Raw genomic sequence first — 27,485 nt, forward strand, 5'->3', positions numbered from 1 at the left:
TAGCAACTGGGATGGCTTTGTGACTGGAAATCTATGGTTAGGTAGTTAAAGGTCATAATCAAAACAAAATTCCCAAAAGCCCAGCTAGGGAACAACAGTTTTTTCACCTGAAAGCCTTTTATATCTATTACTCAGTTTTCACCAGGTATGATTTCTAAGTAACAGCTGTTTTACTTCTAATCATCCCACTTCACAGTTAAAGGCGAGTTCAGAAGAGACTCTTTTACTTGTTGCCAACCAAAACTCCATTGGTGGCTTCTTGTGGCTTTGAAGCCCTGCATGTCCCCGTGAGCAATGTGACGTGACGTAGACTCAGTCTGCAACTCAAACATTCAAATTTTCATTTTCATGACTGTTTCCAGCAACGGCAAGAACTCGAGGAGCTGAAATATAAAACAAATGTGATTCAGCAACATCTGTAACACTTCACTTTACAGGTCCCATAGGTTCCTATAATAATAATTCCTATAAGTGTTTTCCGATCTGAAGGCCCTGTGAGCAGGACAACATCATTTGTGTGTACAAATCATTGTTGAAAACAACTGGTGAAGGTTTGGTTAGGTTTAGGCAAAAACACAACTTGGTCAGCTTCAGGGAAACATTGTGGATAAGTCGTTTCTTGGGGTTTTGTTTTGGGGCACTGAAACGACAATTTCTTGGTAGGACAGTCACAAATTTAATTAAGATTAATTATTTATTTGGTTTTAAATGCAGCAGTTCTTCCAAGCAAATCCGCATAAATGCTGCTCATAAATTCAATGCAACTGACTAAACTGAAATACATGTCCTCAAAATGTGCCTTTATTTTATTTTCATTTACAGGAAACATCCTCCGAAATTATTAGGAAATTATGTACCTGTAAAATCAAGTGTTACCGCAACATCTTCTCAAAGTGATTTCTGTGTAACAAACTAGTGGAGACAGAGTTTAGAGGCGAGACGCATTAAGAACCACAGAGTTGTGCAGAGTGACATTAACAGGTGCTGCATTGTAAACTACATGGCAACTGTGATATCTGTATCCATGGCGATTTGGGTGTCTACTGCGCAAGCAGTTTCCTAGGCAGCAACAGTTGTTGCCTTGTTTGAGCGTGTCTTAAAAAGTCCAGGCATTTTCCAAACAAGACATTATTCCTTAGAAGCTGTTTAACTAATTGATTTACTTTTTAGTAATGTCATATCAGAACACGTTGAGTAGATAATGTGCAACAAGCAGATAGATAGATAGATAGATAGATAGATAGATAGATAGATAGATCGATGTGGGGATTAGGATGGAGAGGATAAGAGCATGGGAGGTAAAACATAGAAAAAAATAAAACAAGCAAGGATAGACAGGGAAATTGAGCTGAAAGTTGAAGTTCGAGCAGGGTAACAACCTAGTGGAGGATGAAAAAGAGAGTGAATAGAGAGTGAAATGGAGCCAAGAGAATGGCGAGAGCATGTGGGCGTCTGTTCCTGAACAGAAGAGTCAGATTAAAATAGAACAACAGCCATGTGACGACAGTGTGACTGTCAAACACCTGCAGCAGCGAGACAGACAGAAAAGAGAGGGAGAGAGAGACAGGCATAATGGGATGTAAGGGACAAATGGAGAAACAGACAGGTGACAAAGAGACAGAGGGAAAGGGGTGGGGGTGGAAATTGTGAATAGTGAGACTATGCAAAGCATTAGAGGGAACAGAGCGATGAAGAGGGAGAGTGTGAATCAGATACAGATGAGCGAAAAGGTTGAGAACAAATGAAAAAGAAGGCGAGGATGAAGAATGGAGACCATTATTGTGGCCTCCCTGCCAGACTGATCTGGTGTTTTTCTCCCATGCACTCCCATCCCCAGTCTCCTTTTCTCCTGCCCTCAGCTTTGAATAGCTCCTCACAGCAGTGCTGCTGGAACGAGAGAAAGTAGACGAGCTTAGGTGTCATTGTCTCTAAAAAAGGTGCTATCATACACGACACATCTGTTGCATTTTCACATGGTAGTTTTTTGAGTGGCCATGATATTTAGACAGCCCTGATTTACTGTTGTTGACATTTGAGAGGACGCCAGTCCCTCGGTGAGGACTGATGACAATCAGAGCCATTTAAAGAGGAGGTATTATGCTCATTTCCAGCTCTATATCTTTAATCTGGGACACCGCTAGAGTAGCTTTGCATGATTCACAGATCAAATAAGTCCTTATTCGTCTTATTCTGGCCCTTCATGCAGCCCCTCAGTTCACCCTCTGTCTGACACAAGCCATTTGAGCTCCTGTCTCTTCAAGGCCCGTCTCCCTGAAAGCCCACTTTCTTCTGATTGGCCAGCTCCCTGCAGGGAGACGCCTCTGAGCCCTGAGCACAGCGGCATCGAGCCGCAGTGGTCGACTGCATGACAGCAACAGTAAGTTAGCTTGGATAATAGAGATATGCGGCACTGAATTAGATGAACTTACTGTTTATCAGACCACAAACGAGACAAGAAGTAGGTTGGAAAAACGATAGATGCTGCTGGAGCTGAGTGTTTGTGGGGACTGGGCCTCACTGATAACTGCACAAAAACACACAACTTTATTCACTGATTTTGGTGAAACTCGATCATTTTATGGAGAAAATGTCTACCTACCTACTTTCCTTCACAACAGAAAAAGCAGTTTCTGTGAGACATACTGAACAACCTGAGTAGTAGTAAAGAGAAATCCTGAACAGAGCAGCCGAATAACTGACTGAGCGGTGGATGAGCGCATCCCTCTACTTTGTGGGCGTGCTGTCACTGCTGTGCCCTGAGCAGATGACCATCTGAGGAAACCCGGGATGTATTTCGCAACACGTCTCACGGAAGTAAGACACGAAAAGCTGAGCAGTCTGAAGACTGAGCTTTTGGCTTACAGAGATTACTTTTACATACGTTTCCCTCATTATTTGGTAACTTTGGTAACGTTTAATAGGAATATCCAACATTGTAACACTATGTACATGACAGAAAATAAGAAAAAGCATAATAGGTCCCCTTTAAAGTATTTCTGATTCTGAAATTAGATAAGCAGCATTTTATTGCATCACTACTCAGCCTGCATCAGGATAAACACAGAGACGAGACTGAGATACCATTAAAAAGGAATATATTATTATACAATATATTATCAAAACATACGATCGACAAGATTCAGAGTGACTTACACTTTACAGGGATATCAGTATCTCTGTCATGATCATCGTTTGGAGGAGTATCAAACTGACTTTTTCATGGTGCAAATTAGCCAAAATGCAAACAAATACAGGCTGAAAAAAGGTTCAATGTGTAGCCCACAGTTAACTCACCGACTCCACAGCAACATTATACTTCCTACTTGCATCTCCCAAAGCATCATGGGTTCCAAAATTTAGACCATTATTATTTCAAATAAAATAAAAATAATAAAGAGCATAACAATAGGAGTAAGATAAATCCATCGTTTTGCACCATCAATGCATTTTTGACATAAGTCGTCAGAATGTGCTGTTAATACTGTTTATATATTTCTAAAACACTGATGTCTTCTGTCCATCCATACTGTGTACAGATATTTAAGTTGTGTTGAAAACTTGAAAAAAAAAAAGCTTTTTCTCCATTAAAACTTTCCTAGAAAGTGTATAATACAACTTACATGCAAACTGATGGCATTTCTAAGAAGCCCAACCTAAACCTAACCCTGACTAAGACGTGCAGTCACTCAAGCCTGTAAATAACAAAGGGTAAAAACAATGAGTGAAAACAACACCACAACTTGCAACTGAACACTTCACAGCGTCTAGTGAGCAGACACAGATGAAACATTGAAAACAACTACTAACACAAACGGCTTTCATCAGAAAATACAATGAGAACGTTGAGGTGAACATTCAGCTTCGGTGAAGGTGCCGTCATCACCAGCTCAGGGTCGTCATTGTTGTCATCAGTGTAATGTAGGAATGACACCCAATGCAGGAACATTAGAGGCGATCACAGAGGAAGAGTCGCATGGTAGAAAGGATGCTAATGCAGTTCAGTCACAGCCTGAAACAAAAGGAGACATGAGACGCATTTAAACACACAGCAGAGGAACTCATTCATTCACTGACTCTCATCAACAGGAATAAACGGCTGCACACAGAGAGAGACACAGTTATTCATTTCCCATCAGCAAGAAAGTTTAACTGTTAACTAACTAAATTCTGCATGTTTAAAGGGATTTACATTGTTTATATCCACGTTTGCTTGCAAGCAGTCGTCTTCTTCTTCTTTGGCTTTGTTGGCACATTTCCACCACAAGTGTTGATCAGTGGAATAGCGTGAAACCATCGGCAAGACAGTGTGTCATGTCACCCGCGTGATATACTAACAAAACGAGGACTCAATCTTAAAAAATCGAAACATCTTAAACCCTCCTACTAGAGGTCAAAAACTCTGTGTAGTACCTTTAAGTCTGAATGTATTTGTGTAGCATAAAGCGAGCAGCTGCCTGCTGTTGTCTCTGGTGATGCTGAAGCAGCCTCAGACTGGCTTAAAGGAGAATTGGCAGATGTTCATTCCTGCCAAAAGTTTTAAAGCATGTGGGTCTGATTCAAATCAATCTTGTTGCATTCGTTATAGATGAGCTCATATGAAATTTGGCCATGGGCATTCATTAAAACATGACGTCTTAATGGTACCACCAAAAAAATGTGATATGAATGATTGATTTTCATTATGGGTCTGTTCCAACCACCCGAACGGAGCTGGGTAAATCTGCCTTTTCCTGTCACGCCCAGCAAACTTGGAATGAGCTGCAAGGCGTACTTAATTTAACCCTCTCAAACATGTTAAAGAATATGTTATTGCTTTTAATAAGTGCCTTTATTTGCCATAATTCCTTTTAGCTCCTGTCTGTTTGTTTTGTTTTGGTATGTTTTTGTGATTTATTTGTGTTTATTTTTTTGACCAGGACTCCCAGGCAAAGGAGATATAGTATATCTCAATTCTGGTTAGATAAATAAAAACATCTGCGATATATTAGAGCGCATTAACCACGAAGCACAGATTGGACGTACACTGACGAACGTGACACTGACAGGAGAGACCTCTTCACTATTGTTTTTGTGTTTCTTGGCCTCTCTCCAAACTTTCTTTCTTGTCTCGCTCCTCTGAGCGATGTGTGAATTTCATCAGCGAGCAGTTTTCTGTCTTTATGGGATTGGGTTCCCCTGTTTAGTCTGTCAATTCCTGCCTTTATACTTATTATTGCAGGTCTGAATTTCTGTTTCTGACTCCTTCTGTCTATCATCCACCTCCCTTGAGTCATGCTGAGGAAATATTTATGAATTATGGTCTGTTGGCTGGTCTCAGTTTAATAACTTTCACTCACTCACTCTCTCTCTCTCTTTCTTACAGACACACACACTCACACACACAGGTTGGTAATTAAGTGGCAGCACTATGCTGCCCCTGTTCCTCCTGTTCTTCACACTGCTATAGGTCAGCCTTATCATCGCCATAGCAGCATCACTTTATTGTTTTACACCTCCAGTTCTTTATCTACTCTAGAGACAGAGAGAGAAATATCATTGGGACGCTGTATGTGTGTGCGCTCATGTGCATGCATGCGTGTGTGTATATGTGTGCGTGGCGGGGCCCGTCATCATGGCTTGGCTGTATTCTACAGTGCATGTGTCTCCAGTATGTTAGTGATGCTACTGGAGACCCAGCTCTGTTGGAATAACAACCAGGACCCACTGCAACACTACCAGCCTCCCCCTGGCCATGCTGTGTGTGTGTGTGTGTGTGTGTGTGTGTGTGTGTGCGTGCGTGCGTGCGTGTGTGTGTGTCCTCGCCTCTGCCTGTCATTTCTTCAAACAGACGCTCAGGCAGACACACTGATTTAGTCTTCACATTCGTCCCTCTTCACTCCTCTCTCCCTTTAGCGACTGACAGACAACTGGAAAAATCAATCCGCATCAGTAATTCACTTAAGTCAAATGTTAAAGAGTGAACAGTCAACAGTACATCCCCCTGTGGACTTAAAAATCCACAGGTAAACAGCAGAGGAAGGGAATGAGCAAGCTGGTGATTTGCTGAAATTCACAGAGGGGCTTGTCAGAGCATGTAAATAGTTGACTTTACATAAAAAAATCTATAGGCATCAGGGAGGATGCCTTTAATCATCTGCAAGTGTGATGCCATTACCCTTCATCCTCTTGCTGTTAGATCAAGGTCGAGCAGTAAACCTCTTGAAATTCAGATTGGCTTGATTCACAGAGTCAGACGGCTCTGTGAACAATGCAGCAGATAAGAAATACGGAAGTTCACCCTAAAGGCTCCAATTAGCTCCTTAAACTAATCCTCCCGGTCGAGTCTTTAGCTAAGCTAGGTCTTTATCTAATGTGGCCAATTTACAATGTAAGTATTCAGCTAACTGGCTAATCTAAAATCTGAATCTCAAATGAATGTGTTACCTTCAGTACATTCATGAGTGCAATCAAGCACTAACTAATCTGAGGGTGTTTTGCCCTGTGAATATTTAGTTCCAAATGAATGACATGTTGTTGCAATGAAATCAAAACTCTTGTTCCAGAAGTTTTAAATTTACTTATATAATAATAATAAATAAATGGGTGAATGTTGGATGTTTTACGTCAGTTCAATTCTGACTCAGCCATTCAGTGTGGAGGAGGGACTCATCTCATCTGTAATGTGGAATATAACTCACATCCTGTGCGTCCCATGCTCAACAATTAATGAAATCTACCTACAAGAAGTGGTGTACATGTTCATATTTAGGTGACAGAAATCTTGAATAATAGCAAAGTAAATGATATGATTTTCTTTGATGATGATTACAGTTTTGATCTTCCACAGGAGACGGATGGGAGTGCACAAGAGGAATACATTTTATTGTGATTGTCAAAGCTAGTTTTCCCAAAACACGACCTGTAAGCCATGCATGTCACATTCAGCTGATCAACGGCCATCAAACAACATCTGATCCAAACAAACTACAGTCATTCCCCGCAAAATGAAGCTGATCTCAAATAACAGCCAAATGGGAAACAGAAATAAACAAAATTATGTAAGATATTGAGCTTGAAGGTCCAATATTGGTCATGTCACAACTCATCCATATTCTTGACATATATATAGAGGGTATCATATGTTGTGCAGACTGTGAAGCCTTTTGAGGCAAATTTGTGGGCTATAGAAATAAAATTGACTTGACTTGAGCAAACATCCATTGATGAAAGTCATGCTGATAATTTTTTTTATCCGATACAGGAAAGCAGGAAATTAGGTTGTTTCTGATAATGACCTGTCTCAAATAAAGGCCCCTCCTCTCTTCACTACAGTTGAATACAAAAGACAATTGGAGATGTAACAGCATTTAGCTTCATCTCCTCCTTGTTCATTCACTCTGACCTGCCACACAGCTGTAAAGTGGTTGTGCTGCTTTCTCGCTACACCAGCACCGCCTCCTATTCTTTCTCCTTGTTTATCAAATACAGTAGCATTTTGTTGCATCTTTCATCATATATATTCCATATCTCACTGGTGTGCTCCTCAGGGGCTCAAATCTGCTCCCTGCTGAACCTTTCACACGCTGTTTCAGAGAGCAGATACCACATACAAACATCTAACTATTTGTGCAATTATGCTTTCACCATTAGAGAGCGAAAATGCTGCTAACATGAGAGCTGACCGGCAGAGCTGGGTCAAATAGCTGTGGGATTTAGTTTTAATCAGCTTGAAGTACTACAGCATATAAAAATGTGTACAAATCAGGCAGTATCATAGAAGTTGTCTTTCATATAGAAGTAAAACTTCAAACAATATAGTACTCACTGTATTGTAACGTGCCAAAAAAAATCCCCACTCACCAGGCAGCCAAAGCAGGCTAAAATAAACCTTAGAAAGAACGTGCAAATATTATCTGGCCTAGTTCTGCTCAGTAGGAAATTATCTCAACATTTTACAGCACTGATTTGGCTTTATCCTGCTCGCTACAGCTCTGTCCATGTAGACTTAATTAAGCTTTTCAGTGAGTTGTCCTCCTGGAGTTGTGCCCCAAATGTCTGCCTGTCTCTCTATTAACTCTGATTTATGACTGCCAGTTCAGGGAGAAGATTGAATGAAAAGGTCAAAATTTTGCCCTGTATTATTATTTTTCCTTACCTACATTTATTAACAGGTCATCATTTTCTTGTTCCAAAGCCAAAGTCCTGCCTCGCTTTAATCTCATTTCCATACCATTTTACCTGTCGACTGACCACCATGTTCTCGACTTTTTACTCCGGCAACGGAGCAGTTTCACTGAGATACTTTAGGCTTAAGTGCCCTCCTGAAGAGCAAATTGAGCGTAGTTTTTGCAGGAGAAGACTACACATTTCCGACACTGTGTACCTTTCTGCCTACAGTTGAAAACCTGCAGTAAGAACAAATAAAAGTGGATGGTAAGATAGACGATATAGAAAATATATTCATCTTTAATAACTGAGATCCAGTTATAGAAGCACAGAGGTGGAATCCGAATCCCTGGTTAGCAGAGGATCATTCACCACTCAGAGTAAGTGCAGTTTCAAGGAGTGACAGGCCCTGAAAGCAGATTGAAAAGGTTCAAAAAGATTGCTGTTAAGTATGTGAGCAAAAAGTTACTGAGACGTAAATAATCATTCAGAGACCCTGGATCAAGGTGTGGTTTCTCAAGTAAAGTTTTAAACTCAGAAGTCGTAAATGATAAATTAAACATATTGAGCACTGTCGGTCCCAAAAATGACCTTTGACCAGAGATCTTCAAAAGTGGTAGGAAGTAAAGAACGCATGCCGTTGGTTTAGACAATGATACATAGTTTAAAAATTTGTAAGAACAGAGACTAACTGGGATTCAACATATGAATATTGCACTACCGATTTTACAGGAGTAGCTGGAGACGAGGAACTACTTTTGTACATCTATTTTTCTGCAGAAAAAGTCTAAAAAATCATCAGCCGTAAAGACTGAGCAGCAAAAACAGACGGCTGTTTTTGATTAAGTTTGGCTACAGTGTCAAAGAGAAATCTAGGATTTTGTGTATTGTTACTGATTAAGGCAGAAATAGGTGCTTTGGAAGCAGACAAAGCACACTCTGCCATGAGAGATGGAAAACTTCCAGTTTTGATTCACACCATTTGTGTTCCAGTCTCCTACAAGCCTGCTTCAGAGCACATGCTTCGTCAGTAAACCAGGGCGTAGATCTCTTTGACCGTGTAGTTCTGTTAGAAAGAGGTGCAACTGAATGATCCGAGTGTGTTGTCCTGGACGAAGCAATTCAGAGTTGATGGAGATGGTTTTAATACAAGCCATTTGTATAGTCAGGTGGGGAAGCTTCATTTAATGGTAGGAAAACATTTGATTTCAGCCATGTTTCACATAAACCAATCATATCCTGGCCACGCTGAATAATCAAGTCATTTATTTATTTATTTATAGTAGGCAGTGATCTGATATTTATAAAAAGAAATGTGAGGGTTTTGTTGGGGCTGCAGCTTTCAGTAGTAAGACAATCTAGAGCTAGCAATAGATGATGTATTAAGTGGAACAAGATACCTTATATTACTAGTATAAAATGTTGCGCACATAACTGTGCATACATAATTGTGATTAGATATTCAGTTTTGTTGTAGACTTCATCGGGTGCTTTGTGGGACACTTCACCACAGCCAGCGGTAGGGATGATAATTAGATTCTTGTGATTCACATATTTAGGGAAAGAGAACTTATGAGTAATACAAGGGGGAGTGAGACAGTCTCAATGTCCCTGGATTTACATATTAACTAACTTAGTGGACTCCAAATCCGCAGTAACTACAAACCAAAAAATCACAGGCAAATTACAGTTTTATGTGAGCAGTGTGATGTACAAAATGTCACATGGCAAACAGAAGAGCCTACATAGGCAGTATCTGATAAAGCTAAAGAGAGAGAGAGGAATATGTGTTTAGTTATGCTGATCACTGGTGCCCTTCAAAATGTCAGAGCGCTCCGAGTGATTAGAAAGGCTGCAGAGAAAGACAACAGTAAAGACTACACCCCGATGAAAGGAGGAGTATGGGGAGGAAAAGAAGGAGACACCTAGCAAGGAAAAACCTCGCAAATGCAAATGAGTCTGGAACCTCTCATTTCATTTTCAGTTTCCAAGGGACATTGTCAACGGACAGAGACCAAAATGCCTCTGGACGCTGTAACCAATCAGAGCAACGAAACATGTGACATAGCAGTAGGCTGCTAGGCTAGGTAGCTAGTTCCAACATCCAATTCATATGGCTTCTAGTTCAACATAAGTTCAGCGAAAGCCATCTTGGTTGTTTACAAAAGTGCCTCAACCGTGCTTAAACCCGGCCCATATTAGATAAACAGTTGTGATTGGCCCGACCTGAATCAGGCTGACTGGAAATCTGTCTGAACGGGAGAGGGGGCAGAGCGCATCGCAGATTAACCTAAAATTTAGGGGAGGAGGTGGGAGGAAAGGTGAAGGAGATGGGGATGAATGGGTTAAAAGAGAGGAAAAGAGGAAGACAGACAAAGACAACAAAGTCCTATAACTAACTAATGCAATGAGTAGAATGAATATGTAATCTATGAGAGTATTTCTAAAATTAAATAAAGATAATAAATATCTACCATTATCATAATGGCCCTTCACATTGTCCCGTAGAACCGTTTTGGTTCTATCTCCATCATCAGGATTTGATGCCTCCCGTACTAAAATTGTACTTTGTTTTAGTTGTTTTATTTTCAATTCAATTCAGATAAAAGCTTCGGCCAAATTCACATAAACTGAAATGGTATTAGAGAGAAACAAACAGTGTTAATGTAATGAAATCACGTCATTTGCTTTCATTCAAATTTTAGAGACTGTCATGCTTCAGTTTTGAACAAATGGAAGGATTACATTGTCCTCTATCTGATTCTTCTTGCTGGGGAGGTTCAGTGACCCCATTTGGATGAGCTCTAAAAGTACGTTGTTCAATTAAAAAATAATGTTCCCCAACCAACATTTTTGAGACATCAGGCTTTCACGTGACAGCAACAAATGTGAAGTAAATGAGCTAATTTAAAGATAAAATGGAGGGTGAAAAAGTGAAATTAATCATGTTAAAAATGAAATTTCATTAAGCAAAAGTAGAAAAAAAAAAAGCTACAATTGTGATTACATTCAAGTGAAAACAAAAATCATGCGTGTCCGTGTCTGCATCAGGACCTGGTGAGAGGGTATTTGGGTGTGTGTGTGTGTGTGTGTGTGTGTGTGTGTGTGTGTGTGTGATGGGTGGAGAAGCAGGTAGATTAATATAACAGATGGTTTGAGGTTTATGGCGAGAAATGATTGTGAAAGGTCATAAGACAGAATCTGACATTTACCAAGGCATACATCTTATTGCTAGTGATGCTCATGCACACAAACACACACACACACATACACACATACACAGAGGATGGCAGGTTTCAGCGTCCATCCTCAGCGAGTTCTTGACAGCAGAGTGGGGACGATGGGGAGACATTTGTTGTTTGTCTGCAGATCAACTTTCGATCAAACATTACTTATCGGGATTTGCACAAGCATTTCAAGATCCGCAGCTTAAGATGCAACACACTCTCAAATTCTTCCCCTCTCTAATGCAAACACACACACACACACATGCACACACACACATTCACTCATGGGCTGGCAGAGCTCCAACTTCATTACAACAGCACTCTGGCAGGCTGATTGAGTGATCAAAGCTAATCGCATTTAATCATATCTAATCATATTTAATAACCAATACTGAGTGCTCAGGCATGACAAGACTCTCCACTCTCTCCATTTCTCCCTCCCTTTTCCTCTCTTCTTCTCCCTCACTCCTTGACCCCCCCCCCCCACTCCTCCTCCTCATCCTCCTCTGTTGCATGTGCCTTTGTCTTCCATGTTTACTCTCAGTCAAAAACAAGACTGAATGTGAGTGAGAGACAGAGGAGAAACGGGTAGAGGGAGGGTGTCAAAAAGAGGAGAAAAATAAAGATATAAGAGAAGGACACCCTCAGTAGAACATCGAGCACACCAGCAAGCGCAGCTCGCAGTACCTTTGTGGTATTGAACGCTTTAGGAAGGATAAGATGCTCTTCCTTCCGGCTTGGCTGTGTGACTAACAGCTTTGTCAGAACAACTGGAAGAGGATGATCTGGCAGTCACAGGCAATTCTTTCAACATTATCGTCTTCTTTCCAATTTATATTCAGTACACAGTTTTAAACGCTGCAGCCTCTTAAGCCTCTGCGATTTCTCTCAGTGTTTTTCTATGCTTCGACCAGATTTTGAAGTCCCACTAAGATTCTCTCTTTAGACTGTGGTTAAATGTAATAATAATGCAGTGTGATAAGTGGAACTGGTAGGGATTTAAGTAGTGTAAACATTGTTACGGTCTGAATATATAGCTGTCACCTGGGATGTTACGAGCACTCATCTAAATGAATAAGATAAAGTTGTGGTTGTGAGATGCCGCGGCTCCATGTGCCTGTTTGTAATGTTTGTAGTAGGTAAAAATGTAAAAACCTCGGAGCACAAACTCAATCTTTCATGACCTTAAAATATAAGCTCCCCTGTTATCTCATATCGGCTCTCCTGTTTCCAAACCTAATATTAAAGCAGAGGTTTGTTTTGAGAGGATCAAAAAGTGCACTTGACAAAAACAAACTGCTCTCCCCTTGCAGTAATATTGTCCCTTTTCAAGGCGTTAGTATGCTTCAAACAAAGTGCTTGTCTGGTGGTCAGACACCTTCCACCGACACCTTTCTGACATTAGAAATTGGGGGGACTGGTTTGTTTTTGGTTTTTTTGCCTTTTCAAAAACATAAATTGGATAAGCATGCCCACTTTATGCAGCAATTGGCCGGGTGTGCGGAGGCAAGAAAATAGGAAGGGTTTGAACTTTGAACTCTCTCAGGCTTTTTCTCAGCTGCTTCTGCCCAATCATGCAACATTGCCCCGCTCTTTGACGGCTGTCTTTTTGCCCCACCTCTGAGTGTGGCCGCTCAGAACAGCTATGAACACTTTTTCCTTTACGTGTTTAGACAACACTTAGTACCGACTTGTTGGTTTCAAGCATACCAAAGCCTTTACTCTGAGGAGGAGTTCCTTCTGGTTTGTTTCAGCCGCGATGAGATATTCATGCTTGTCTGTTTTAGGATTTGTGCGTATGTGGATTTTGATGTGGAAAGATATTTTATCAAAGTCAAAAGAGATAAAGATAGATTGGTTCTTATTAAATTTGATCAGACTGATCAGAGGCAGACTGTAATTAAGATAACCACCAGTCTCCTCCAAGTTAAGAGCTTCTATCCCATCTTCAAAGATTATGTAATTTGTGAACCACGAGATTTTTGCGGGTAGTACCGCCAAACAGCATTTAATTTCATAATAAGAATAATCAGCTGCTTCTTGCCTGGCGAACTCTGCAAATGAATTGTCAAGTGTTTGGTTTTCACTGTGCCAAAATGAAACAATGAAAGCATTGAGTGTCCTGAAGAGCAAAACTAACTCCAGTAATCCCTGACGATGTCTGTCGTTTTTAAGTACCTCACATGCAACAGGCACAGATTGCTATGCGTTTACCGAGTGTGACACAGTTCAAATATTGTTTCGCCGCCTGCCAAGCTAAATATCTGGGGAAGAGATGTTGTAACATAAACCTTGTAAAACTATAGCCAAGGCCTCAGGTTTTTGGAGCTGCACATTGAGAACATAAACAAACAACCACACAGACATCAGGGCATCTGTTTGTCTCCCTCCCCAGGATGCTTTGCTGCGGCTGGCGGCGGTTGTCGACGCGTGCTCGCTGCGAGTGGCCCTTCGAGACAGCATACAGGAGCTGCTACCCAGCACGGTAACTCACACACACGCAAACTCTACATTTGCACAGCTGAACATAATTGACATTTCCTTGATTTACTACCTGGAAAAAAAGCTTCCTGTTAGTATTCAGAGCGGTGGAGCTAAATGCCTCGGTCCTGACATATGACCAGGGAACAGCGGCCCAGGCCTTGTTGCCAATGGATGAGGCTCATCGCTCATTAAATGAATTTGAATCTGATTAATATTACAAATTAATGTGCAGGTACATGTGTGTGTTTTTTTCCAGGAGTGTGTATGTGTCTACATGCTGGAGGGAGACTCGAGGCTGCTATCTGACGACCCGCCACATGAACTGCCACAGGAGGGAAAGATCAGGTGTGTACTCTTTGTCTGTGTGTGTGTGTGTGTGTGTGTGTGTGTGTGTGTGTGTCAATGTAGCAAGCCACAGATGTTTCGCAATAGAGCAAGGGAGAGATGAGGAGGGGAAACAGAGATGTTGGCTGTTTTCTCTGTGTGAAAAGCAGGTGTCACCTGAATGAATATGAGCCGCTCAGCCCCAAATCACATCATCAACACAAAGACAGAAGTGTCACAGAGAGAGACCTCATCATCAAGACACACAAGGACCGTCTCCATTTCTCTTATCCTCTCATCTTTACCACCTCTTATTTCCTTTTCTCATCCCCCATGCTCTCATTAAAACTCTCCCTTTATCTCCCCCCTCTTATTACACATCCCTCTATGTCTCTCTGACAAACTCTTTCCCTCTCTTGTCATCTGCTATTCCACCTTCCCACCTCACTGCATCAGTCTGTCATTGCCCTTTTTTTCCTCTCAGCCTGCTTTCTCCCCGAAGAGCCATGAAGCACTAAGCCGGCTGTGTTTTGGTCTTCCTACCCCCCCCCTCCTTTTCCTCCCGGCTGCTCCTCTTTCTCTCTCACCTTCAATCCCCCTTCCCCGTGGAAGCGTTGCAGGGCTAATAGCCGAGGTGACAGTGCCCAGGGTCCCTCAGCGAGACACGGCGATCCTCTCCTCTCTTAAGTGCTCTCTGAAGCTCTACAACCCTGTGTGCTACTGCGACTGCTGCCCAGGCTCAGGCAAAAACCAACACTACATTATAGATGAAGCTGTCTGTTTGTCAGACAAGAACCCTTTTCCCAACACCTCATTGCCACACAAACACAGGATCACACACAAACATGTTTATTCAGACGTGAACACGCACGGACACGAGCACAGACCACACGTATGCACACACACACACAACCCAATGCACTCACACACTCGTACTCACACACACATTTGTCAGGGCTGCATGCAGGCTAGAGGTAGAGGGGATATTAAAAGAGCTACAGGGCACTTTGTTACTTTTCTCCCTCCAATTCACCTGCTTATATAAGCCTGTTATCAAGACCTTAGCATTACACACTCACACACACACACACACACACACACACACACACACACACAAACAAGCACAAACACCCACACACACTCAGTGAACCCATCTGAGAGGCAGAAGGCCACTTTGTTTGAGCCTCATTCCAGCCCACTTTCTGATACATACAAGCCCATTAACTGGACCTTGACACACACACACACACACACACACACACACACACACACACAAAAATGCACAAACAAGTTCAGCAAAGACAGCTTCTATGATTGTTTATCCTCTAAACTATGTGTTGTGTACAAGATAACTGATGTCTCATAGCCAAGCAAGCTGTTGATAGAAATACTACAAAAGGAAAACATGCAGTCCAGGGTCACTGATACACGTACACAATGCAGTTACACAACTGTTGCAATAAAGGTTTTAGTTCTAGGTTAGTTTTATTTCCATCTTTCCATCCATTTCCATTCCAAACTTTTTTTCTTGTAAAAAAGGCTATTCATGTTTTACTTAATTTGCAGATAATTGATAATTAGATGTTTTTTGCCGTCATATGTCACTATGGTTTTGACAACATTCAATTTGTATGATTTCAGATTAAAACTTCAGATACTCTTTGTTTTCATTTTCAGCCAACCACATTATAATACCAAACAGATACGACTCAAAATGTAGATTTAACTGTACAGTAAATCACCTTCAAAGTGATAAGCACTGAATATTTCTAAATCACTAACTGGCCTGACATTGAATGTGCTCTTCAGGCAATTGACATGACCACAACTACAGTACAAAACAAAACTGGGTGGTCTACAATCCCATAAATAAACCATACTGCTATAACAATGTGCAGTTTTCAGTCTCATATTCACTTAACCACAAAAACACAACCTGCCAAATCACACCATATCAACAACTGGAAATTATACAATACTTATACATCATGTAGGTGACTGTCCAAGGGTGCAGCCTTTACCATGCTGCCTGGTACACTGTGTTCACCAAGTTTATTGTGAGTTATGTCACTTAAAGAGCGCGTGTTGCAATTCCCCCTCAGAGTTGTGTAAAATGCACAAATGATCAAACATATGGACAAACACACAGACAGATAACTGTTGTGGTAGAGCTCCTCCTGAGGAACTGTTCTGCAAAACCTCAAAGAGAAAATAACACAACACAATACCTTAACTGCATATATCTTACGCAAGACACAATGATACAGAATTAAACTAATTTTGTACATTAACACACCATCAGCTGTAAGGAATGGCAGTGTTTCTTAATGATGGTTAAGCAGTTACCGCCCACCACGCCAGCTTTGACCTATATGTTATTCAATTTGAGCTATTATTGCTGTTAAGTGTTCCAAGCTGATTCATTAAGTTTTAGTTAACCTTGTAGCTATCTCCATACACCACACACCACACATTTAATCATACATTTTGTTATCTGGTAGGTATGTCATATGTGCACACAGAAAATTAAATTACAGTATTTTAAAATCCACGCCCCTGGGTGGATTTTTTGCTCTTTTCCGTGCCCACCATAAATAGTCTTCATGGTCGTGCAGGAAAGCTGCTTTGAACAAAGACATTACACAAAGGTCAGCTGTATTTGCCACAATGGTAAACTATGAAGGGGATGTTTTTTGACTGAAGTGGACTATTCCTCGGTGAGCTGAAATAAATGGACACTTTTAAATCAATGCACCATGCAGAGATTTGGCTGCAACGGTTTGAGGGGATTTCAGACTCTGTGAGCATGTAATGGAGTGACTGCTGCTGTGTGTGTGTGTGTGTGTGTGTGTGTGTGTGTGTGTGTAGCTGCTGGAGGGTTCAGTAGATTATTATGTGAAGCACATAAGTCATGAATTTACCTGTGTGCATGAGTGAAACAATTTTTTCTTCTTGTCCTTAATTTCCATATTCATGCAGGTCTGAGTGCGTGTGTGCGCTCACTGAGGTGTGCAGTGATGCTGCCACGCATGTGTATGTGTGTTTGTGTCCTTTGGCAGTAGTCAGTCCAGAATAAACAAATCCTTGTCTCATATTTTAGCATAAGAAAGCTGCCTTCTGTATCAAATGTAACACACACACAGACCTTCATTTCTGCCATGATCACACCTGGCTTCACACCTGGCACGCACTTTCACACAGAGACACACACAAATGGCTGTATTGAGTTCATATAATTTCACAATGAATAATAGTTCTATTCAGACATCTTGTGGTTGGTGTCAATGAACACAACGTGTCTGTTTTTGTAATGCTGGTGATTGTTTTTCCATTTGTTCCAATTGTCTTCCAAATCCCCTCTTCCTCTTTGTCTCCCCAGTGTCTGACGGACTGTCTCTCTCTGTTTTTCACTCTGACTAATGCACTGTAGGTAATTGTCTTTCTCAAACCTGAGTCAAACTCACCTCGTATCCGTCTTGTCTTAGGAGTATCGCGGACCAGCTGAAGCGATGTCAGTGTGCCGGCCTTCCTCTGCCAGAACTGCCAGAGAAATACAAAATCTGCCTTGCAGCACCGTTACCAGCGCACAGAAGAGGTGTGTGTGTGTGGTTTTCCAAATTGTGTGTATGCTGAAGGGTGTAGCGAGGGCTTGAATGATGCTGGTGGATAGACAAATGGACCAACATCTGAGTGTGTGAGTGTGTGTGTGTGTGTGAGTGTGTGTGTGTGCTTGTTTGAGGATGCGTGAGTTCATGCAGAGGAGCAGAGAGGCAGAGAGATGTGAGAACGTGGGAGAACAAAACTAACGGAGGTAGAGAGGGAAGTAGTGAACAAGAGAGATGATTGCCGAGGGAGAGGTATGGAGCTGCGTGGGCAGTAAAATTGTACAAGAGACCCCCCCACACACACACACTCACACACACATACACACAAAAGCAATGAAAGGTTTATGATGAGAAAAAAATGGAAGAGCTCGAATGGAGTAGAATGAATAGACTCTGCATTCCCCTTCAAATGAACATTTTTTTGTTTTTATCTAAAAGCAGAAATGAGAGAATAACCTGGAGGGATGTAATCAGAGAGACATCCTGAAGTCCACATGCATGACCGTCCTGCACTCTGTGGATCAGTAAATACCACTGAACATTTAATGATGTTGCAGAAGTAAGAGTCAGTTTGGTGACAATGTGGTAAACACATCATTCTGTTTGTTGTTTTGTCTGCTGTCCACACTCACCTCCATGATCAAACGTATGTCCATAAAGATCTGCAGTCGCTATCTGCTCTACATCGACGAGAATATCAAATGAAAAGAACAGAAAAGACAAGAACAAACAGTGTTATGCAAGGACATTAGGTTTATTTTTTCCCTGTTCATTTCCCCTGCATATTTCTATTAGTATTAGAACATGGAGAAAGAACAAATAAGATTAAGAATGAGACAAGGACATGGAAAGAAAATGAAAGGAGTCTGTTTTGTCTGAATCAATGCATAATGTTTTATGAATGCTGTTTTTCTTCCTTTCATTTAGCTGTTGTCATTCCTATCCTGGACCAGGAGCGGAACAAGGCCATCGCTGTCTTACTGGTGAGTCCTTGTATTCAAGGACGTACAATAGGGTTTCAATGAATTAATGAACCGCAATAACGAAAGCAGTCGCTGCTGATTATATCCGTCTTTATGAAAAGGTAGATATTGACAGTTCAATAATGTACTGTACTGGATTGACATGTCTGTGTGTGTTGCAGGTGGGCTGTAATCCACTATCTGAACAGGATGAACTGCATCTTAACATGCTGGAAAAACATGTAAGCTCTCTCTGTTTTTCTGTCTTTTTTTGGTCACAAATGTGAAAAAAACAACAATTTGGCAGCAGTAGCTGATGTACTGGAAGAGTTAGCTCTTTATTTAAGCAACACGTTTCGGCACAGAGCCTTCATCAGGGTGTTTTGCAGAAGGGGTGAAGCGCAGCCTATAAATACTCTACAAGAAGGCGTAATCTTTGTTAATTATCCAATGAGAACTAGACACACAGATTGCCAGCCTCTAAAAGATGCTGCACCTAAAGACACAGAGAAACATACAGAAAATACACAACAAAAGGTTACACAAACAGCAATAAAACATTACATCAGATCGTATTTAGTCTGATGATTTTCTCCCTAACGTTTTCTTTAATCTGACTATGGTGCTTGTTTGTCTGTGTGTGTGTGTGTGTGTGTGTGTGTGTGTGTGTGTGTGTGTGTGTGTTTCTGCATACGTGCATGACGTCACAGGCCTCAGTGGCATGTGTGCGAGTCCAGGCTGTTCAGACGTCCTACCAGAGGCCTCCTCTCAGCCCCTCTCCCATACAGTCCCACAATGCACTGCTGCACCTCAATGTCTCAGACCAGGACTACTGCGAACTGGACCGCAACATCCTGCAACTCTGCGGTATGCACACACACGCACAAATGGTTAACAACATGCATAAAGGCATATTGAATAAACCTCCTTCTTCACTCTGTCTCACACACATACATCTTACATTTCCTCCACCTCATCTATACAAACACATAACTCTGAGGCACACATAATTGCACACACACACACACACACACACACACACACACACACAGCCTTGTGTATGTGATGTGAGATATGTTAATAGAGTAAGCCCATCTGGATACAAAGCTCTATGAATTTAGATGGCCTCTGTCAGTGGCACAAGGAATGTGTGACAGCTCCTGTGTGAAAACAGAACGCTTTGCAAAAACACTGTTTAAAAAGCTCATGCATAATTGAGGTGGACTCTGCTAATGCCGTTCCAGAGCACGTACACATACATCAATGTTGTTTACTCCCTGGTAATTGTCAACAAATATGAGTTGCCTTCAGTCTCAGTTTTTTTCTGGCCTCTGCTTCGCCTTTCTGCCTCCCTGTCCGGCTCTTTCCTTCTGTCTTCATCTGCAATCCAGGCAGCCCTCCATCCCTTGTCTTGTCTTCATTATTAGTCCCTCTGTTAGCTGGTTCCCGTTCACCCTTCCCCGACCTCGCTGTCTCAATGCATCCCTCCCTGAATTGCTTTCTGTCCACATGCGTACATGCTCTGCATTCCCCGTCTCCCTTAACGCCAATCTGCACTTGCTCTTCTCTGGTTTTTACTCCCATCACTCTCTCTGTCTCTCTCTCTCTCTTTCACTTTTCTCTTGCAGGTGAGCTCTTTGACCTTGATGCAGCCTCTCTCCAGCTCAAAGTCATCAATTATGTAAGTGGTTGAGATCACTCATACGCTCCCTCATGCACACACACACACACACACACACACACAGAGTTAAAGACGTACAGTACATGCAAAACATGAAATACTTCCCAGTGACCTGTCATTACCTATACCACCTATATATGATTGACTCTTTTTTTATTTTTAATTATTCACAGATAAAGAAAATGTGAGATAGAGAGGGATAAAGCAAGAGAGAGGAGAGAGATTCGAAGGTTATACCGCATCAAAAGGACAAAGCGTCAGCCAATCAGAGCTTCCGAGAAGCCACATACTTCTCGTTCTTTTTTTCATTCTACTTATTGAGCATGAAGGACTTCTTTTGATTTTTTTATACCAAGTTCTGGTAAAGCAGATAGTTGAGTCAGAAATCAAGAATCAAGCACTTCATTGATTCCAGTGTCTTCGTTGTCTTTTCTTTGTCTTTTGTGTGATAGTAAACTGAACATCTTTGGGTTTTGGTCAAAATAAGCTATTTGAAAACATAATATTGGACTTTAGTACATTGTTACAGACATGTTTGTCTATTTCCTGACATTTTGTGGACCAAACGATACATTGATTAATCTACAAAATAATCAGCAGGTGAGGTGATAATGAAAATAATTGTTAGTTGCAGCCTTAATATACTTTATGTCAAGGAAATCTATTTTTGAAGATTCAGGCATTCAAAATATATTTCATCTCCAGTTCATTATCACCAGGGCTCATTATTTTCTTATACAAAAACAAAAGGTCTGGGAATTTACCAGTGTTTGTTTTGATTATTAAACAACAGACTAGAATTTTAAATAATGAATAATATTTATATTAAAAAAACCTGAGTGAAAATCAGATTGTACAAATGCCATTTGCAATTTTAGCACTTAGTAGTTAACCTGTTGATTGTTTTTTCTTAAATTATCACACTGGTGCATAATCAGCAGCCTTCTCTAATATATTTTCTGTCAACATCAAAAGCTCATTTACTCGTAACTGCAGCTCACTCAGCTGCAGTGATCAGTGTCCTCTTGGACATAAAATTGTCGGGGACATAAAGTCTATGAAAATTAGTGTAAAGCAATCTGTTCCTTTTTAAAATATCTGGTTATTTTTTCTGTAAAAATGGTAAAATCTAAACAGTTATCACCTACTTGACCTTCCCTGCACCTGTGCTTGCCTTGCACTATGCTGCAGGACCAGATCCATGGGGTCGAACAACACAGCTGGTGCAGTGCAGCCTACGTGTAAAAGCTTTTGATGCCTCTAAACCTGAATTTGTAGTATTTTTCCTGCGTCTGAAGGAAGGGAGAGGGAGATGTCGTGGTGGTGCAAAAGGCTGCAGGGGTTTTAAGATGTATTTTGAATCCGACATGATTTGTTTCGCCTGTTTATTGTTACAGTTGTAACAGTTGTTGGGGTGAGGGGATGAGGAGGAGAGGAGGGAGGGAGGAAAAGGAGCGGGAGATTGTTGCTTCTGAAGAATCGTCAGTTTGGTGGGAAGTGCTTGGGGCGGCTCTTATGGGATTAACAGCATTTGGGAAAAAGGGGGTGGAGGGGCTTATTATTAAATGTGGGTGCAGCGACATGCTTTACGTGTGTGTGTAAGTTTGTGCTGCGTGTGTGTGTGAGTACATGTGTGTGCATGTGTGACTGGGTGGGCGAGTGTGTTGGCAGTGGTTGGTGTTTATCCCTGTCCTGCTTGTTCTCTATCCAGCTCTGTGGATTACAGAGGAGAATAGTGTGTGAGGAAACGCTGCTCTTGCACCCGTGCGTGGGGGTGTGTGTGCATGTATGTGTGATCATGTATATGCTTGTGTACCTACAGTATTTGTGTCATCATGCATACAGGTGTGTGTGTGTGTGTGTGTGTGTGTGTGTGTGTGTGTGTGTGTGTGTCTATGAATGTGAATTAATTGTTTCTCATCACAGATAGCAGCAGAAAAGTGGTTGCAACTCTGCAGGTCTTGGAGAGCACAGCAGCAGAGAGTGCAGACACACTCCTTAATTTATACACGCACACACACCTACAGAGACATCTCTCTTTTATGTGGGGATTTTAAGCTTTCACATTCAAAGAAAAACCTTGATATTGTGCTAAAATCACAGCATGTGAATGTTTTTTCTAGTCATATTAACGGGACTACTGTATGTATCATTATGTTCATTCACTGTTCATAGCAAACTGTGGCTTACTTTGAAAATACAGTTGAATAAATCCTCTCACCATTATTAGTAAGATAACAGATTTTATTTTGTGGGATATTTGATTTGTATTTTCTGTAAATAATAGAAATGTGTATCACACTAATAAGTCTGTATTCGCAGTTTTATTTCTTGCCCCACCGAAGCTCCAGTCGTTTTCCATTGTCCACCGATTTCTAATCTTATCTTCACACCTCGACTACGCTTCAAGGAATCTTAAATTGAGGCTTTAAAAACAATGTGACTGAGTCTGATAAAGAGAGACTCCTGGGATGATGTATCAGGACTGATGTTTGTGTTCGTGCTCTCCCACAGCTGCAGCAGCAGACTCAGTCACAGTGTTGTTGTTTGCTACTGGTGTCCGAGGACAACCACCAGCTTTTCTGCCAGGTACACGCGCACACACACATACACACACACACACACACACACACACACACACACACACACACATCTTTACCATTCATACACATTTGTTTTCATAATCTATCTTTGAAACACCACACAAAAACAACACACACACAAATACTCTAATGTTCTCTTCATCCCTCTCTCTCTCTCTGCATCGCAACCACACACACACACACACACACACACACACACACATAAAAGCCATTCACCATTTTAGCAATGACTCATTCACCAAAGAGTCATTTGGACATTAACAGGTGAATAACCCGTGACCTTTGACCTCTGTGACCTTCAGGTAGTTGGAGACAAAGTCCTGGAGGAGGAGATCAGCTTCCCGGTGAGGCCAACAAACACAATCATTTATTCATATAAATATTAATTTATTCATTATGATATCATTTGCATTTATCTTTGTTCCCTGTTGAGTCATTCGGTCATCCATTTATTGCTTATTTGTTTTATCCTGCCTTCATTCAGTCACTTGTGTTGGGGCCATGAGGTGGCACACTAAGATATATTCAGGGAGGTTTGTTGAAATTTCTAACAAGCTTACTTCTTATGCAAGTGTTGTAACCCTGCGTGTAGGTTTCTTTGACTGACACGATAGAATAAACCTCCCACATGTAATCTTTTATAATCCCTTGCAGGGGTTATAATTAACAAATTTGGGCAAGAGAAGTAATCACTTCCTTTGGGTCGCTTTAAGTCTCCTGTCCCTGGTTGTGGTGCAGATGTAGCATTTTCAACAGGCTTTCCAGTATGTTGTGAATAGACTGTGTGACTAAATGAGGCTAAATGATGTGTGAAATCTTGACAGTTGTTGCTGTAGAGAGATATTAGGACACACAGAAAGAGACACCCTAGATGGGCTATTTGTGCTAATTTAACAAGAGAGTCAGTATAAACAACCTTTGTTTATATTTTACCCCTAACAGAATCTCAAGGACTCTTTCAGCAATGCTGCTTTCTTCCTGTCTCTCACCCTCATTACATGTCTTTACCTCCTCTAATTGACTTCATCTCTCTCCTTTTCTCTCCTCTGTTCAGCTGATGTTTGGACGCTTTGGTCAGGTTGTCGAGAAGAAGAAGTCAATTACTCTTCAGGACATCAGCGCTGTATGGAGACATTTTCTTTCTTATCTACCCGTCTATCTGCATAATCTATTCTGTCTTTATAATCAACTGATTATTCTGCCTCTCTTCGTCTCAGGAGGAGCGGAGGCAGCTTTCCAGTATGTTGGGCTGTGAGATCTCCTCCATGCTTTGTGTACCAGTGGCCAGCAGGGCCACCGGTCAGGTGGTGGCACTAGCGTGCGCCTTCAACAAGCAGGGTGGGCAGAGGTATGTATGTGAAAGACTGTGTTCATACTGTAAGCTGTCTATCACTGACCTTTTTCCTTTTTGGCTGTGCTGTTTCCCCCTTGTAAATCATAAGATCACACTGAACTATTTCATACAGAGTTGAGTTCTGACAGCAAAGAACAGACATTTTTTAACCTCTTAGCTTAACTTAGCCACTGATGGCTTATTGCGGAAGTATGTTTAAAATGCTGGGATGTCAGTCTGAAGATGATTTGGCTTTACCTAATTCCTGAAGCGCAGACTCATGGTAGATACAAATATTTATCTGACAGCGGCTTACAGTAAGGTTGGCATAGGTAGCCTGATTGGTTGAGCTCATCAGCTCAGATTTGTTGAGTTTATAGCAGTGGAGAGGGTGCTGCTGTTTCCTCTCTGAAATCCACCGCTAACCAGCACAAGGTGCCGCATGCTCCCCTGTGAATGGATACCATCACTTTGGAGCCCGTGTCAAATCACCTAGTCTGTGTGTGTGTGTGTATGTGTGTGTGTGTGTGTGTGTGTGTGTGTGTGTGTGTGTGTGTGTGTGTGTGTGTGTGTGTGTGTGTGAGACCATGCAGATGGCTATGTGATGATCTAGAGTCAGGTCATGAGTCTAACAGCGGGTGGCTTGGCTGCCTGATTTGGCACCATGTCTTGGCATGCATTTGTGTGTGTGTGTGTGTGTGTGTGTGTGTGTGTGTATGTGTGCGCGCATGTGTGTGATGCTGCCAGGAGCAATGCTGCTATCGCCTGAATACAGAAGTCAGAAAAATGAACTCCAGCTGTTTCTGTGTGTGTGTTGGTTTAAGAAACAGTTTGGTGCGAGGAATGTCATTTTTTATTATTGTATTGTTTTTAATGTGCCATCTGCAAATGCAAATGAGATTTCATTTCATTTTCGTTTTTATCATATGATATCTATCTAACTATCTATCTATCTATAGATCCACCCATCTATCTATTATGTATCTATCCATTTCTCTATGTTTAAGTGCTGGGAGATTAGTGTATTTTATCTCTTCACATACACACACCTCAGAAGCACACTCGCACACAAGCTCTTGCATAGCCGACCTCCTCAGACCCCCACTCCACCCCTAGATCACTCTGGTCCTCCAACCGCTGGCCTTCTCGTCATCCCACGATCCAACTGCAAACTCAGAAGTGAACACGCCGTCAGCGGTCATGGCCCACGTAACTTTGGAATAACCTCCCACTCTTTCAGAGATCAGCCCCTTCACTAAGCTCATTTAAAGCTCAACTCAAAACCTACTTTTATTCTTTAGCATTTGTGTCCACTTAAATTTCGTCCTCCTGCCTGTTTTATAATATGCAGTTTCATTGTTCTGGTTGTATCTGTGTTTTGCTGCTCAACATTTTTACTATGTTTTTATTTTTGTGTTACCACTGTGAAGCACTTTGGTCAACTTAGTTTTAAATGTGCTGTATAAAATACCTTTCTGACTTTTGACTTGACTTCCCACATACAATCCCTCTCCTTTGCAAGCTGTCTCTCTCTCTCTGAAGACGAAGATAGATGAGAAGGGATCATGTCCTATAATTTCTCGCTCTGCCAGTGGCATTGATGACAGAGCTGGCGTCTCATTACCATAGTAACAGCAGCAGGATTATGGTCACAAACTGTGCATAAAATGTGATAAATCTATCCTTCGCTCCAAGCACACTCATCAAGATTTTAGTAGGGACATATATTTCAAAGACACATCCAGTCATCATATAGATTGCATATTTACATGCAGAGTTTGTTGGAACTTCTCTCTGCCTGGCCTCCTAAAAGTGTAATTTATCCTGTCGCCCTAGGACACAGCTGCATGAAAACATATTGTGACACCAGGAGCAGGTCCATAACTTAGTGTTGGTGCCAGCAGATAAGAACACGGCACACAAACATCATTTAATCTTGTTTTGTATGGCATTGTAAGAGGAATAAGCAGAAATATGCTGAAGATGGTGTGTACAGCACAGATATGATGCGCTCCTGATAAACCACGATGAGGTCAACACAGGACGAGGTTTTATGTTGAAAAATTAAGCTGGCAGCAATGTTAAGAAGGCCATAATATTTGGCTGTCAGGTTTATTTTTGATGACTGGCAGGGTCTCATACCGTGTGTACCTTTGAGAAACCACAGTCAACCCCATGGCAGCGTCACACAAGAACAAACAGGGTACACACATTCTTCATTCATTCTATATAAAGTCTTTGTGGAAAGTGTCCTTTCTTACTGTGTGTATCCGACTTCTGGTCTTTGGAAATGTACCCCTGCTGGTTTTCATTCTAGCTGCGGAAATGGGAAATGGAGACTATTTTCAATCATGGCTGCAAATAACTACCTGGTACCACAGGAAATTATTCTCCAGCCTGATTTACAAGACTGAGGACTTTTTTTCCATGTGACTCTCCTGAATATCAGTCATAAAGGATTTGTACCTCTTGTGGGAGAGTGAACTTAATTGCCCTTAAACTGAGTTTCTCAGAACTTTTTCCCGAGCTCGGAACAAATCCTGCCTTCTTTGCTGGGATTCCTGGGAGTCTGGACTCAGGGCGATAAAGCCCTTGAGCTTTCCACAGCTCCTGACATCAGCACAATAATGTGCCACTGCCCTCTGTAGGCAAAGAGAGATGACTGCAGGCAATTACTGGCGTCACTGTGGTCACAGCAGATCATTTCATTCATCACTCTTCATTTGCCGGCTTCATGCTGTCAAGTTCTCACGTCATTTAATTTCAATGGAGAGTGACAGCCACATTCACCACCTGCAGGAAAGTTTGCTTCTCTTTTCAGTCATTTAGACATATTACAGTAACTTCCCCTAAATCCACTCTCACACAGTTTTAAGTGTTCATAATTATGCATTTTGCCTTTCTTTTAGGGCTGCAACTAAATCACTTAATCTACCAATAATTTTTCCGAATAATCTATAAAATTCAGTGGTGAAGGAAGTACTTTTTAGATCTTTTATTTACTTAAAAGTACAGTCGTATTTGCAGCAAAACTTATTACAAGTAAAAGTACTCATTATGCAAAATGTTATTTTCCAATATTTCTTTTCATGAATATTACTATTTATTGATGTGTCAACAG

At 41.4% G+C, this 27,485-nt stretch overlaps 1 protein-coding gene across 1 annotated transcript in view; it reads left to right on the forward strand.

The window, feature by feature from the left end:
- Positions 1-27,485, forward strand: part of LOC139285098 (cGMP-dependent 3',5'-cyclic phosphodiesterase) — a 134,613-nt gene that overhangs the window by 95,672 nt on the left and 11,456 nt on the right. The window contains 13 exon segments of the mRNA XM_070905545.1: positions 6,827-6,854; positions 6,857-6,900; positions 13,768-13,857; positions 14,113-14,201; positions 17,666-17,775; positions 18,713-18,768; positions 18,930-18,989; positions 19,458-19,614; positions 20,376-20,428; positions 22,943-23,017; positions 23,334-23,375; positions 24,086-24,154; positions 24,249-24,379. Of these exon segments, the coding sequence (XP_070761646.1) occupies positions 6,827-6,854; positions 6,857-6,900; positions 13,768-13,857; positions 14,113-14,201; positions 17,666-17,775; positions 18,713-18,768; positions 18,930-18,989; positions 19,458-19,614; positions 20,376-20,428; positions 22,943-23,017; positions 23,334-23,375; positions 24,086-24,154; positions 24,249-24,379 (1,004 nt within the window).

Source organism: Enoplosus armatus, chromosome 5 (genome assembly GCF_043641665.1).
Source record: "Enoplosus armatus isolate fEnoArm2 chromosome 5, fEnoArm2.hap1, whole genome shotgun sequence".
NCBI classification, from domain to species: domain Eukaryota; kingdom Metazoa; phylum Chordata; class Actinopteri; order Centrarchiformes; family Enoplosidae; genus Enoplosus; species Enoplosus armatus.